Source organism: Neovison vison, chromosome 5 (genome assembly GCF_020171115.1).
Source record: "Neovison vison isolate M4711 chromosome 5, ASM_NN_V1, whole genome shotgun sequence".
NCBI lineage: Eukaryota > Metazoa > Chordata > Mammalia > Carnivora > Mustelidae > Neogale > Neogale vison.
The window spans coordinates 163,528,377-163,544,671 of NC_058095.1; the positions used below are offsets into that span (position 1 = coordinate 163,528,377).

The window sequence follows — 16,295 nt, forward strand, 5'->3', positions numbered from 1 at the left end:
GATAGTTTTAAAATATGCAGCATTCGTAGAAATGAAGGAAAAGATCATCTCTCAGTAGGAAAACAAATTGCAGTGAGAGTCCGTACCCCAAAGAAAGTACAACTACCCTACAGATGTATCAAAAGAGACCCATTTTTAGGAATGCAGTACATTGAATTTATTTATAGTCATTTTAGAAATACATAATAGTGAAGCCCCAAAGGCCAAGGGTCTATGAGAAAGAGCCCCTCCACACACCACTGGAGGGGATGGGGATTGCACCAACATTGTGGAACTCAGCGTAGGCAAATACATTGAAAACATTTTCATTATTTTAGGGTTGCAATTCTACATCTGGGAATGTGTCAGAAGCACATAATCAGACACAAATACAGTGATTACCAACAAAGCGATCTTCTACAAAATAAAAAATATGGCCCATGTGTAAAAGCCGGGTAGTGAGGAGTTGGTCAGGGGATGGTAATGCCGGGCTGTGCGCTGAGCTCGCCTGGACAGCAGTCAGTCGGGAGGAGCACGGCGCGCTGAGGAGACAGGACGGTCCTCAGGCGCAGCGCCCTCCCTGCCCGGGGTGGCTCTTGGTGGGTCATTGTCTCGGTCTTGACCCCCGGCCCCCACACCACCTGCGCGAGGAGGAGGCGGATTCAGAGACACTGCACTCCTGCGGACTTCTAAGTGGGGTCTCGGGTCCTGTGTCTCCATCGCTGCGCGGCGCAGGACCCGGCGATGGTTTTGCTGGGTGTGAGGAGGCTGCACGCCACGCTTAGCGCACGTCTGTGCCTCCACGGGTGGTGGCCTGGGCGAAAGCTGCGGCAACTGTGTCCACGGTGGGCGTCTTCCGGAGACAAACATTTAATACAAGACAAGGATGTTGGGGAAGGGGGTGTACGGGAAGAAGAAAAATGCCATTTTTAGACCACTACCTTATGGGACGCACCCAAGGGATGTTAGGAGCACGGACGCACTGTGGCTGTTAGGAGCACTGCGAATCGCGGCTGTTCCCCTGGTGGCCTGGCCGACGCGGGCGCCCGTGCCCGGTGACCGTTTCCGAGCGCCCGTGCTGCAGAACACGGAAGAACGTGGCTTCACCTACAGGGGCCGTGCTCCCCGGGGCTGGTCGCCTGAATGAACTCATCCCCAGCTTTTGCCTCTGCAATACCAGGACAAACGTCATTGCCTCCCGGGTCTTACAGATGAGAAGGAGTAACTGATAACTTGTATGAGCAGCGTTTGTGAAGCGGCTCTGAAACCTCGCCCTGTGTTGTAACTGCGGGTGATTCCCAGCCTGCCGTAATTTCCCAGGACGGTCCTTTTGCAATTGTCCTTCCAAGAAGTGCCGCTCATCATTTACAGAAACAACAGCTGTCTCTGTCTTTCTTCCAAGACCCCATAACGTAGCAGGAGAGGAGTATTCTATAGGGATAGACACATTCACATTTGGCCCCTGACATCTTCCAGACATTGTCAGGACAAGGGAGGGGGGCAACGTCCGTTTCAGAAAATAGACATTTTCGTGTCTATTAAATAGACAAGGTCTATAAAATAGACATTTAACTTAGTGATGAGAATGGTCCCGTTGGTGGGGGGGATCTGGAGGCTTGCTTATGGATTCAGAATTTGAGTGCTGGTAGAATCAGGGTAGAGCCTCTAAGCTCTTACTGATTTACTATGATGAATTTTTAAAACTCTGTTGTCTCTTGTAAGGAAGTAGAAACACTCAAAGTCAGGAGTTTTTGCCTTCATTTTGAAATGGTCTCAGATTAAATCTGTCTGCCTTCAGAGATGTCACTGGAAGCTCATGTTTTTGATAGCTTTTCTCCCAAGTGAGCCAAGACTGTCCTTCTGGTCTTTTCCTTGAGAGAGTGCCTGAGATGGTCGACTAGGAGCTGGGCTGAGTTTGGAATGGGAGAACCCAATTTTTGCCCCGTGGAAAACAAGTCTCATTAAGGAGTCCATCCTTAATGACAAGTGAACTTGACTTCGTTAGTCTCAGGTGCTAACCAACAAATGGACAGTGACAACCTTCTCAGATCCCAATGTTCGTGCTCATACTTCAGAGGAACCTGTGAGTCAACTGATTATTAGTGTGATGTGGAATCAATTGTGGAGCAGGTGGAAGACGGGTTTTCCAGGAAAACAAGTATATAAAATCATCCTTCTCTGAGATACTTGTGGATGGTCTGTTCTTGGGACTGTTTGCTAAAATATTGATGAGGTGAATTCTATGTATAACCAAGTATGGGAAGAGTGATGTGAAACTTGATCTCTTTATGTTTATGCCTTAAATTGGTTAAATATATTTGTTCTTTTGTTGCAATTAACTAGGAGAAATAAGCATGTACGTACACGGTGCGCATGAAAGAGCACAATGAACTCCAAGGGCAGAAAAGCAAATGTTTTTGCTGGATTTTATTAATATATATGTACACAGATTTAATAAGCCTTTTGACTTTATTATAATTTTATCTTTTTAATAAAAATAGACAGAAAGGTACAAAATTCCATGCTACAAGACCAAGAAGAAATCGTTGATTTTACTACTTTTATATTGTTTTTCTTTTTCCTTCCATATAGTTTCATATTATTATGCTCATGAAATCAAGCGTGTAGTTACTTAAGAACCCAGTTTTAATGACAGTTCAACTACAAATCAAGGCTGCTATGCTGGAAGCAGGAATTACCTCACCTGAAAAGTCTGAATTGTTCTCTAAACCTGACCTCCTGGTTGTAGCCTCTGAGTCCTCCTTCCTGAGCTAAGCTTGCATTCATGAGCTAACCTGGGAGCAGGAGGAGGAGAACCACGTAATCATTTTAAGGTCTGTTGGGATTAACTCATCCTTTCCAGTGTGTCGGCCTCTTTTTCCTGTTCCTAAGCACCAAGATGATCACATCTCCTGCTGTCATATATGTTCTCAAATCTCCTCCAGTCACACAATTACAGGGCTAGAATTTCAGAGCCGGTCACTACGTGTTTGACTTTTTGGGTGAGAAGAGGGTAAAGCGTTCAGTTAATGCATTTTGTATGCAAAAGTGCTCAGATTATGGTACAGAGGACACTAAAGAGGGAAATGGGAATTGCATGAAAAATCGCATGTTGTCTGGGTCCGAGGGGAAATAATAATTAAGCCATAAGCCTTTGTTCCAAGAAAGATACTGTCCACTTACATCAAATAAGTAAAACTCCAGGTATGTTCTTCTTTTTAAAGGTATTTTATATTTGATAATTTGTTAGCTCTCAAAACAGCTCACTGAATAAGCTGTTTTGATGTCACTGCTTCTTTTTTGAAGTTCTATAACAAAGTATTCCCTCACCGCAGTTACACATGGCGTGTGCCAGCGGCTACAAGGAGGTGGTGGCCCTTCTCCTGGAGCATGGCGGGGACCTGAATGTCGTAGATAATCAGTACTGGACCCCACTCCATTTGGCAGCAAAGTATGGCCAGGTAAAGTGATCTCCTAAATTATTGTTTTTAAATCATTCTATAATGAATACATCATTCAAATTTTTAAATTGTGCACAGTCAGGATGAAACTGGGTTTTCAATGGCAGCCCATGTTGCCATTATTTTTACGGTGGAAAGAAACCATCATCTTTCAGAAGGATGCATAAAACATGCCGTCCTCGGGATTCTGCACATTGTCATCAGAATTGTTGGAGAGATAAGACAAAATCAAAAACATGTTTCATAGGATGGGCTTACTGTTTTCTTAACATTACATAGTCCTTACGTAGTTCATATTTTCATGAATCGTTAATAATTCTATTTGTTCTCTATAGTTTGTAGAAGTAAAGCAGAATTCTGTTTTATGTTTTAGTTTTTCACTATAAATTATATTTCATCTTAAAGAATGAAGAATGAGGAGCACATTTTTTTTTCCGTGAATAGATTTTTTGTCATAGCTGATACAACTTGAGTTACTATTGCACAAATTACTTTCTCACCAGCTACCATGACATCATCAGGAAGAAACAAAATGACTTTTAAGTGATTTTATGTGGGTGAATGTGACTACAGTGTTCATAATATTTAATTTTGAAATCTATTTATACAATACACAATATTTTGTGTTGGAGAAAGCCTGAGTCTTTCTGTTTTGGAAGAGAATTCATTGTTACATAAATATGGAGATTTAGGTTAAACTTGTTGATTCTCAAACATTGGTCTAGGGTAACAGGTCATGCCCCTTAGGTTTATAGTAAGTCAAGTCTCTTAGGTACTAACAGGTACGCAAAATATCCATCATAAAATCCGAGCATGGCTGTTGTTAAAATAATGGATACCATTTGCATTTCACGCAATTTAGAGAAAGCACATTGCTTAGGGGATGTCTTTCAAAATAATAAAAACATTATTTGCTTTGGCAACATTTCCTTTATGAAAAGTATCATTTGTTAATAAATATTTCCAACAGGCTCTTTATTAAGTACCCCAAACTCTGTGTTTAGCAAATGAATGTTTGTGTAAGTAAATGGATGGTTCAAGGGGAGGAGACTGAAGGTAGCTGGGGTCACTTGTCCTAGGGGTCAAGGGGTCCCAGGTCCCCCCAGTAGATCATGGGAGTAGTGGGGGTCAATAATCGCCATGCACCATGAACACACCAGTGCTGCATTTCTAGCACCATAGCACACTGGGAGACACTGGGTGTCAGGTTTTGTCTTTAGTAAAAAGTGCAGAAGCAAACACAGAAGCAAGTTTGGCTTCCTTGAATACAACCTGTTGGCCCATGCAGAAGAAATGGTAACCAGTGAATTATCAGAACATGTTCCTTGTAGTCAGAGATCCCTCTGGAAGGAGCTACATCTGCAAGTGAGTGAGAGCTTGGTAAAATGTGACAGAATGCTTCTTACTACAGTTAAATTAATTAAGGCTTTCATTTTACCCATTTTTTCCCCATTTTTCTGATTGGACTTTTAGAGTTCAGATTGGGTTCATTTTAAAGAATACCAAATTGGTTACCTTTAACCACTTTCATAAGCTAATGGGAGAATAGGACTATTTTTAACAAGTTTTTTAAAGACATTCCTTGGGGGATGCCTGGATGGTTCAGTAGGTTAGGTTTCTGCCTTTGGCTCAGGTCATGATCCTTGTTCCTGGGATCGAGCCCCACATCCGTCTCCTGCTCAGCAGGGAGTCTGCTTCTCCCTCTCCCTCTGCCCTGTCTCCTGCTTATGCTCATTCTCTCTCTGTCAAATACATAAATAAAGTATTAAAAAAAAAAAAAAACAGACATGCCTTGGACTAAATACATCACTTCAGCTATTGTTAGACATTTAATTTTTTTGTTTTTTTCAGAAGCCAGTGTGTAGTTTTTGTTTGATTTGGTTGCAGGTCAAATGAAATATTTGGTAGGACTTGGTGTATTTTACTTGTTATTGTGTGTTTTGATTCTATGATTTCCATTTGGTTTGTATTGTCCCTTCTATGTCTTTGATGGAATCTCCTCTTCTTTTATTTGTTTCAAGAGGATTTGTAGTTGCTTGTTGAAGCATTCTCATGAGATCTGCTTTACCCTCATCATCAGATGATTGTGGCATGATTCATCTTGTCAGTTCTTCATCTTTTCTCATTCAAGTTGTGATTTCCTGATCTTGGTATGACAAGTGATTTTTAATTGTATTTTTGGACACTTCAGCTACTTTGTTCAGAGATTCTCAGTTCTGTATAAATATTCTAGTTTAGTTCTCCTGTTTACGTTTGATATGCAGACCTGGTCTTCTTCAGGAGGTTGTAGTTCCAGTAGCAGTTTTATTTTCAGACCCTTTGTGGGGTTTTTGGTCTACGTGGCCCATCTGGTGCTCCTGGGATTCTCATTGCTTCTCCCAGGGTCCCCAAAGGGGTGGAAGAAGAGGTTTTCCAAGCCAGACTACCCTGTGTCTTAAGATAAGGTGGGGGGTTCTCTGCAGGGACAAAAAACTTTTGGGGATAGGGGCTCAATGGGGTATGTTCCCTCTTACAGGGGCCCTCCTCCCAGCTACCCTTGACTCTCATCAGGGAGGGGATCTCAGCTCAGTGGGAAAAGAGTGCTTGCCCTGGCACTTTGTGTTAGCGGATCATGGTGCTGGACTCACCTGATGTTGTCTGAGGGACACATCTGGAATGTGGGAGGGATGCCTCAAACCAGGCCATCTTCTGTCCTTAAGATGGGCTGGGAAACCCTGGGTCTGGGCTAGACTTCAGAGTTCTTCTTGGGTTTATTGTAATTAGAAGGGAAGATAGGAAAGAACCAGTCTAGGTTGGAATGTTTTAAAACAACTGCTCTGTTTCAAAAGAATTACTGACTTCTGAAAGCCTCCTGGAGCTTAATAGAGAGGAATGAAAGGAAGTTAATTTATGATTATTTTCACATGAAACCCATCTGTGGTGGAAGAGAAACAAAGATGCTTTTATATGACTTTCTTGTAGCATGTCTACTGGGATCTTTGCTTCTGTATATTGAACGTGTCTTGATGTGACTGATTCTTCCTGACCCATATTTTGCCGGGTTTGTTCTGAGGAACACGCCTGCTCACGGGCTCTGAACAGGGGCTGAGCGGACCCAACAAGCCTCCCTAATCCTCCTTCCAGGGAGTCTGGCTCCAGGGTCTTCTATGAATGTGAACTGTCCACCTCTGTTAAAAGGGGGATTTTTACATAGCTCGGGGGTTCTGGGGAGTGATGATGGCAAATACGGAAGACGCGTGCTGAGCACCACTTGGTGTGTATCCTGGTCATTGATCCAGTTGTGAGATTTGTACGGAAGATATCTGATGCAGGGTTTCTGGCAATGACCATGATTAGTGTTCAAATGAGGCAGCTTTAAAAACCAATGTCACTTTATTTTCTGCTTCTTTCAAAAATGACTAGCCATCAGCTCAGTATTTCCTAATTTCTTATACATTTATGTACCAAGGAGAGATGAAGATCTTGTGTGTCTTCTCCATTCTGCTCCATCAACCCTGTTCAGCGGGGTTACCAGAATATAAGCTCCCAGCTGCGAGGACAGTTTGCTTGTCTTCTTGCTGTCTGTGCTCGGTGCCCTGCAGAGTAACCAAAGGGACTGAGGGGCAGATCCATCAACCAAGAGCTTGAAGCAAAGCTCTAACATACAGAAGCAGACGGTGGCTTTTCTGGTGGAATATATGACACCAAAACCAAACTATGGTTCTTCAATTCAGACTACGAAGACAACTAACAGATTTATATTAATAGATTTTGAATCAATTGTATCTCAATTATTCTTTCAGGAAAATACCATATGATATATAGAATAATATTTAAAAATTATTCACTTGTAAAAATGCTATTTAGTATTCATTTTGGAAATAATTTAGAAATAGCTTTTATGTGAATTTCAAGTTATATGCATGGGAGATTTATAACTCTGAAGAAATTTACTGTAAATAAGTATGTCTCAGTTTAGAAAAAAAGTTTTGGAAATGCTAACATTGTAAAAGACTAATGGCATTTTTGGAGACATTCATAACAATTTCACTTTCTTATAAATATCTTGCAAATACAAATAGCTTTACGGGGAAGGTAGTTCATAATTTTTGGCAGTTTTCCTTATTGACACTTATACTGGGATGGCATATATATTTTAACATTCCCCTTTATAAATATGTTAACTTTCCAGTGAGGAAAAGGAGATGCTTGTTCTTGTGTAAAACTGGGGACTGAATAATTTATGTGACTGATGTCTTTTGGTTTCATAGTACTTTCATGAGTCGTACATAAAATTTGATTCTAGCCTTCTACATATTTTTAGCGTTTCTGATAGGATTGGTCACGCTACAACAGAAGATAGGAAAGTAACTACAGATGCCGAAGCCTAAACACCCTCCCCTTCAAAAGCATTTTCTGTCACACAGCCTGCATATCTTGATGTTCAAAGGAGTCATTTGCATTCATTCTCAAAAACATTTTTGCCCAAGTTCATAAGAATTGAGAAATCTTCAGGGGTTTTGTTTGTTCGTTTTTTTTTGTTTTTTGTTTTTATTTCTTCTTCTCTTTGGGAGAACATGACACTCTCTGGTTTTCCAGTCATCCCTCTGAGCACATGCTGTTGACGGGCTCAGCACTCTGGGGGTTCCCTCTCTTCTCAGTGTTTACTAGTCTTTAGGGAATCCCCACCCTGCAGCCTCCAGTCCCCCCCATGCTCATGGTTCCCCAAAGCTGCCTCTTGTTTCCCTCTCATGTTGCAGACCCCTGAGGACCCCTGCCAGGTGGGTGATCTCTACCCACCTGCCTTCCAGCTGCTCTCGTGGACAAAGGGAATGGTCCGCTCATTTCCCAGCACCCCCAGGGTGCTGCCCTTTCCATGTGTCGTGAACTCACCACAGCACTGGGCATCACCCTTCCTCCTAGCTCGCCCCCATCTTCCAGTACGCAACGACCCCCCGAGTCTACGAGCTTCCAAGTAAGAATTGCCTGGGGCTCTGTGAGGTGAAACCATGGCCCGATCTGGTCCAGCAGGATCCCTCCCTGGGGAGCCACCCCCCTGCCAGCCCGGTCCCCCCTCCTGCACACCTAAGCTCTGTCAGCTCAGGTGTCATCACAGTGTCTCCACACAATATCCTTCGCACTGCTGGGACAGGAAACATGCACTCCGTGACACAGTGTGCCAGTGCCCTGTGGCGGGGCGTCTGCTTCCTTCTCCGGCTGCCTTCCCCGGCCTCCCCCATCAGACTGGCACCTGTATAGGAACTCAACCACTTCCATTTTCTGGACGATGCCACCATGTGCCTCCTATTGTGTTCTTTGCTCTTCCTGAAATTGTTCAGTGGTTCAGTATTAACGTGGAGGACCACAGGGAGATGCCACTTAAGTGGCCCCTCTCCCAGTTGCTCAAATTCTAGGGAGGATGCTCCCCTGTGCATCTGATGTGGTCCCCGTGTGTTCGTACCTCGTCACGTATCACCGTCGGCTGCACCTGCCTTCATTTGCCTGCACTGCCCTCTGGTCTGTAAGGACCCAGTGCGCAGACAGTGCCGTTTCTTATCAACGTGGGGTCCCACCCAGGACACACAGTTCTGTTCATGAAGAAGGGAGCCTGCGTCTGCCCTAGAGCTGCAGATGCCCGTTGGTCCAGCCGACTGAGGCTGCTCCTGTGCAGTGGGCTATGAGCCCACAAGCTCACAGGCATAGGCTGCCCAGTGGGAGGGACGGTCCCCAGGTACACAGGTCTGTCCCTGGTGCCCCAGAAAAAAGGCATGTGGGCCGAGGGACTCCCCAGCCAAGGGTGAGCAGCACAGGCAACACCTGCTGGGTAGCGTGAGAGGTCATCAAGGAGGCTGACCAGGAGGGATGCAGGAGGAGGAGGCTGCCACGTGGGCGAGGGGAGGGACGGCTCCGGAAGGGCCGGCAGGTACTGGAGGATTGGAAAGTCTGTGTTCTCAGCGATGGAGGCAGAGCTCTTGGGTCTAATGTGCAATCACAGTTGGGCCACAAATAGGGATAATAGTAACTTATTAGGTGGCTTTGTATTTCACATCTGAAACCCTTCAGGGGCAGGAAGCACACATTGGGAGTTCTGGGACCTTTAACGCTTCAGTTTCTTGTTACTAGATGAAGGGAACAGGCTCCTCAAGCGTCTGAGCTAGAAACCAGCTTCGTCCAGATGCTCACCGTCGTGGTTCAACTCTTTAAAGGGGCCATTTAAATGACCATCGAGGAATTAATTTTGCTGAACTCATCGCACTGAAGGACAACGCTCCAAGGAATGAACAAGTCCATGTCCAGTGAAAGTTGTGTGGATTTAAATTTCAGCCTAAGTGCATTTTCATTCAGCCTGCAGGGTCTCCCTTTCCACCCTTTCCACCCTCACCACCCCCAGCACACACACACACACACACACACACACACACACAGTCGCCTTATCCTCCGGAGCCTTTGGTGATTGTAGCGGTCTTGTACTGGTGGTGACGAATTCTTACTGGGTTACACACCCGACCTATTCACAATTGAAGCAATTTACCTAATGGTCTTTTGAGAGGGTAAAGCAAATGTTCCGGAGGAGAGTAATTGAAATTAGCACGGGCCTGTTTAATTTAGTTCTGTGACGGGCCTCCCCGATTTCTGATCAGAAGCACATGGGAAAAACTGGCTCTAAAAAAAGAAAGGAATTCCCCAAATGAGAGAGGCTTCCTCCTTCCACACATGAATGCCTCTTTTTATGGGCCTGAAATAAAATGGAGTTGCTTTTATTGCTAAAGATTTTCCTGGAGGAAACATTTTGCTTTTGTTACTGAAATGCTTTCTGGGGTTCTAGGAGAGGCTGCGGAGAGAAGTGGTTTTCTGAGAGATGGCACATTTCTCTTTGGAGGCCTGGACACACTGAATTGCATTTACAATCGCCAAGTAATTGTTAAGTGTGTGTCTGACATTTTTGCAGAGATATAAAAGCATTTAGATTTATACTGTTCTTTCAAATTGGGAAAGCCAAAGGCAATCTTAGCTCACTTTTGGTTTTGGTTTTTTTTTTTTTTTTTTCTTTTCTAATTCCTTTCCTTCTTTTGTACTTCCCTCCCTCTGCCTGTCCATCTTTCTTTTCCTTCTTCCCTTTCATGTAGTTTAAATGCAAATACATCACTCTCATCTTTAATATAAAACAAAGCTCTTTCCTGTACCTATTTCAATGTCCTGGGAAACTGCTCTTAATATTTTATCTTTCATATTTCAATACAATGTCTCCCTTTAATAAACTCTATATTTGGAAATAAAAACAAACTTCTATATGTAAGCACTGTAATATAATTTAAATGTTACTGATATAATCCATGTTCTGCAAAAATCAAACACCGATTTTTGAATGGGCTTTGGGAAAGCTAACAAGGAGCAGACTGTTTGAAATCTAATTAATTTTTGAATGAGAATACCAACCAGAACAATCATCGGTGGGCAGGGAGATGTCTCGTGTGCCTGGATGCGAAGCTCTGTGTGTGGGGAGAGCCAGAGCGCGTGTTACAATAGCAAAACCCAAGATTGGAAAAGCCAGTCTCGTTCTTATCGATATAATAAAGCAAGAAATAGAAACAAAGGACAAAGTTGAGAAAGGAGAAAGGAGGATGAAATGCCAAAGGAATCCACAAAAATGGAAAGACTAGACCCATTAAGTGCATTGATCAAGTTGTTTACAGTAGTATTAAAAACATAAAATATAGAACAATATACTTAACAGAATATTTTAACAGACGATTTCTACAGTAAAAACTATGGAACACTGTGGTGAGGAATTAAAGAAGACCCCCAAAATGGAGGAGTAAGCCATAATCATGTGCTTTGACAGTGAATATTTTTAAGATCTCTGTGGAAGGCTGAAAAGTGGCCCTCAGAGATGTCCACACCTTGAAGCTCAAAACCTGTCAAGATGTTTGTTCCCTGAAAAGACAAAAGAACTTTGCAGTTTTGATTAGTTACGGATTTTGAGATGGGAAGATTTTCCTGGATTACCCAGATGGACCCAATCTCATCACACGGGGCCTTAAAAGCAGAGAACAATTCCTGGCTCAGGGTCCCTGGGGGGTGTGGCTAGGTAAAAATGGGGGGTGTTAATATTGCAAATTGGGGCATGGTCACGTAAATGAAGGCCATTGCATGCATATAGGGAGTGTGTTTATGAAAAAAGGGCAGACATCTGCAACATTGTTGGCTTGAAATTGAGGGAAGGGGCTACAAGCCAAGGAACATGAGTTGCCTCTAGAAACAGGAAAAGGCAAGAAACAGATTTTTCTTGAGAGCCAGAGGGAACATAGTGCTGCTAACACCCCAATTTTAACCCAGTGAGACCTGTGTCAGACTGCTGACCCACAGAATTGTAAGATAATTTTTCTTATTTAAACCACTAAATTTGTGATATTTTTAAAAGCCATATAAAATTAATATGGTATTCACTTAAAGCAATTCCAATAAAAATCCCAAGCCTTTTCTTTTAGAAATTAAAAAGCTCATTCTAAAATTTATATGGAGCTACAAAGTACCTAAATAGACAAAATTATCTTAAAAAATAAGAAAATTACAGACTTTTTTCAAGACTTACTATAAGTCTTTCACTTACAAGATTTCAATACTGACTCCAAGCTGCACTAATCAAAGTGGTCAGGAAGTGCAGTAAGGATAGACAGACAGATCAATGAAACAGGCAGGGACATGTATTGTCCATTAGTTTTCCACACAGTTACCAAAGCAATTCAGTGAGAGGAAAAAAAGTATTTTCAAGAAATAGTGCAGAAAAACGAATGGGTGCTGGACCAAAATAAATTTGAGATTTTCTCTGTCATTTGCAAAAACTCACTTGAGATGGACCATACATATAAAAGTTAAAATTATACAGTTTTTAGGAGAAAATATAGTATTATGTTGTCATGGCCTCTGAGTGGACAGTTATTTTGAAAATAGAGTGTTGACTGCTTAAAAAACAATATAGATGTTACACTTTCACAAAAGCAGAACAAAGTTAAAATACTCTTCTTTTTTTTTTTTTAAAAAAAAAAGCATTTTCAAGAATATGAATGGAGACGCCACAGAATTGGGAGAAATATTTGCAATACACGTATCTGACAAACGTATCTAGAACATATGAAGAACAGAGGTCACTAAAGCAAAGATAAAACACTCCAGTAAAGAAGTCTTGAACAGACACTTCCCCAAAGAAAGCCAAGGAGGGCCACCCAACATGTGGGAAGGTGTTTGGTATCCTTTGTCATCATAGAAGTAAGCTAAACCAGACTGAAATATTACTTCATTCCTGGTATGAGAGCTAAATTTCTAAAAATGACCATATTAAGTGTTGGAGAGAAAGTGAATCTAGCGATAGGCAAATGCACAGAAGCAAAATTATTAAGTAGAGAGCAGAGCAGTGCAGGATGTCTTGTTGGGGATGGGGCGGGCGTTTGAGCTCTTGGAAAACAGGTAGAGCTATCTAAGCCACGTTGATGGTGTCCAGACCTTTATCCCAGCAATTTCAGTCCACATGCTTGCGTCATGAAGAGATCTTGGCACACATGCACCAAAATAAATGAGAACAGTTGTAGCAACATTACTTGTAAAAATAAATGACTGCAAACGGCTTGAAAGTCCAGGGAGGAAAGCACGTAAATTATTATATATTAGTACGGTGCAGTTATACTGTAGCTGACAAAATGAATGAATCTTGTTTCTGTCCATCACCTTTGATGACTCTCAGAATGCAGGGTTAAGTCATGAAAGCAAGGCGTCGATGAATATACACGTGCGGATTCCACTTCTCTACATGTCACACACAGACTGAGTGATATGTTGTTTGGGAGGTACTCCTGTACATCAGGGCGAAATGTATAAAGAAGTCATAGTGATAGCCCAAAATTCATGACAGTGGCCAACTCTGAGAAATACGGAGAGGGATAATTTGGGGAAGAAACACAGAAAGATACCATGAATGACCTATTTTAAAAAGTTGGGGGTGCCTGGGTGGCTCAGTCGGTTGAGTGTCTGACTCTTGATTTCTGCGCAGGTCATGATCTCAGGGTGGTGAAACTGAGCCCCATGTTGGTCTCTGCCCTTAAGCGGGGAGTCTGCTTGGGATTCCGTCTCTCCCCTTCCTTCTGCTCTTCCCCTCCATGCTCTCCCTCTCTAAAATAAATAAATCTTAAAAAAAAAAAAAAAGTTGGATACCCTGGAAATCATTTCATACTTCTCTTTCAGGGCTCATGCACACATATATACTCATTGAGTTTATATTTTATAATAAGATTTAAAGAATATATTAACCTCTCATCAGGTTGCTTTCTTCCTTTCTTATAGTGCAAGATTTAAGTTTTCCTAACTCCCCCCGTGACTTTAGTTCATATTGTCTGTGGGGTTCCAGTGATGGGACGGGACCAGTGAGACGTTAACGAGTCACTCAATTAAAACAAAACACATATAAGGTGTAATTCCTCCCACCAGATGCCCTAAAATAAACAAGGAAGGTGTTAAGTGAGCATTTTCAAATCCCCAGCAATTTATCCCTCCTTTGATAAGTAATTTTTGGTTTGAATGTCTTTCACTTTTTTAAAAAGGAGCTGGGAAAACTAGAAGTGGAGAGAGTGAGAAGCGTTTACGGTGGGATGTGTTCATGCCTTCTCCCTCCAGCAGGCTGGAAGAAGCCTCCTAGAGACCACGCTTCTGTAGCTCTCTCTGGGGAATCTTATTTCAGTGAACTTTACTGTTTCAGACAAACCTGGTGAAGCTTCTTCTGATGCATCAGGCAAACCCAAACCTTCTGAACTGCAATGAAGAGAAGCCCTCAGGTAGGTTATGAGCGTCCTGGGACCGGTGAGCGGTCACTGACTCCTTCCTGTCCTACCAGAACTTGTTCATCCATCACAGGCGTGGCTGCCAAGTGAGGCCGCCCCCCCTGGAAGCTCTGTGCACATGCTCCACCCAAGCCCTGTTCCCAAAGCCCCTTGCCCAGCTCCTTCGCAAAAGGGCCTTACAGGCTGCTTCCCATCCTCGGGGCCCTTGTAGTTGCCTGCAATTTGCTTCTCGGGCTTTCAACTTCCCACGCAGTGATCCCTTCAATGGCAATTACTGTTGAATATATTGTTGCTGTTATTTCACTGGTTTCTTATCATTTCAAATACACACCTATTCATCAGGGTAATTTTAAATAATATATATAGTTTTTCTACACAGACAGGTATAATGCAAGGAATTGAGACTGACACCCTCCAGCTAATTTAAAAGTCTCAGAATCGTAATTGAATATTTCCATTTTTGATAAGTATCTCTTGAACATTTCTAGAGTTCTTTTTACCACTATTTTTTCATAATGTTCATTTACTAATTTAAAACAGGGATGCGGCATTCATTTTCTAGCTTTTACAATATGACAACAAATGTATTTGTCAGTTTTTTGTTTATTTAAAAATAAGAATTTTAAGTAAAAGAGAAAAGGGTAGCACAGGTCATACGTTGCTATAAAAATCTTGAAGGTACTAAGTGAGCACTTTATGACTGAGATTTCTCATTGGATACATTTGTGGGAGTATGATGACATGATAAACCTCCAGCTTAAGACAGGGTCAGAGATTTGCTCTATTTCTTGTTTTTTTGAAGTTAAAGGGTGTTTAATGTTTATTCATCTTACCTGTTAAAATAAACTGAAGATTTAACAAATGAAACTCTAAGATACTATGATAGGTTCAAACTTTGGGCGTGGACTGATGTTAACGAGAGTGCAGTAATCTTGGTATTAATGACAAAGGCATGTCTCATGATAAATATTAAAAGAGCAAGTAGAAGTGTGTGGATTTTTCTATTTGTTTAATGTATCTATTGTGAAACATGTCACATTTAACATTTGTCACATTCATCAAAGTCACATCCCTGGCTTCTTTCCAAGAGAAGAGAATATATGATTGACCCTTGACCACATGGACTCCAGTGTGTCACACTTCCCCCTTTAGGTCTAGTGTGGTAGGCCTTAATGTGCCGAAATGGACACCCAAGGCAACCCACAGTCCTAGAGGCCACGGCGTGACTAAATGTCTGGTCTGACCTCAGCCCTGGCCACCTCAGGATAGGATGGCTCTCTTAGACAGGTTGCCGGTGTTGGCCATGCCTAGTCTACCCTCAGTGTAGTCCATTTTCCATGCATTGTTGGTCCAAAGAGACACAGTGATGGGCTGGTAGAAGACTCTCAACAATCATTTCTTGATTGAAGGAAAATGCTTCTTTCACACACCACAAGGGACAAAGAGCTATAATGCAGCGAGGGTTCCGAGTAAATGTGGGAGGGACCAACATCTAATCCAGCAGCATGAATAATGAACCGGGTAAAATAATAGCACAGAGAACAGGAAAGTAGACACACAGATTATGACTGAGCAGAAGAAAATCATCACAGTACTATATTCGAATCTTGCCATTTTGTGTTTCTTGAATTTGGAGTGGATACAGAAAAAATTATCTGGGGAACAGATAAAAAAAGCAGTTTGGGGTGTAGTCATTAGGTAGGACAGACATAATCACCCAAGGTGAGGAAGCCGGGCTACTTCCTCTTTGTTACTGGATATGATTTGACCTAGATGAGATGGTGGTAAAATCTTGGCATAAACATCTTCTCGTGGTGGCTGAATTAACTCCTCCAGCCCATCAAGCCACATAAGTCTGTAGACACAAGTGGTCATGCACTTCAGTCACAAGGATTGAAAAGAAGCAGTTGTGGCCATTAAGTTCCCAGTTGTTACTAAGGTGAATTTTTCTTCAAGATTTTCTGACTTCCAGTTTCAGTTGTTCGTATGTGTTCATTTGAGTAATGCACGTCTATGTTGCTGCCCAGGTGTGTTCAGATGTCACATG

At 42.3% G+C, this 16,295-nt stretch overlaps 1 protein-coding gene across 1 annotated transcript in view; it reads left to right on the forward strand.

The window, feature by feature from the left end:
• MYO16 (myosin XVI) overlaps positions 1-16,295 on the forward strand; it is a 432,663-nt gene that overhangs the window by 90,963 nt on the left and 325,405 nt on the right. Inside the window, exons 6-7 of the mRNA XM_044250091.1 lie at positions 3,315-3,440; positions 14,167-14,242. Coding sequence (XP_044106026.1) covers positions 3,315-3,440; positions 14,167-14,242 — 202 coding nt within the window. The remainder of the gene's footprint in view (positions 1-3,314; positions 3,441-14,166; positions 14,243-16,295) is intronic.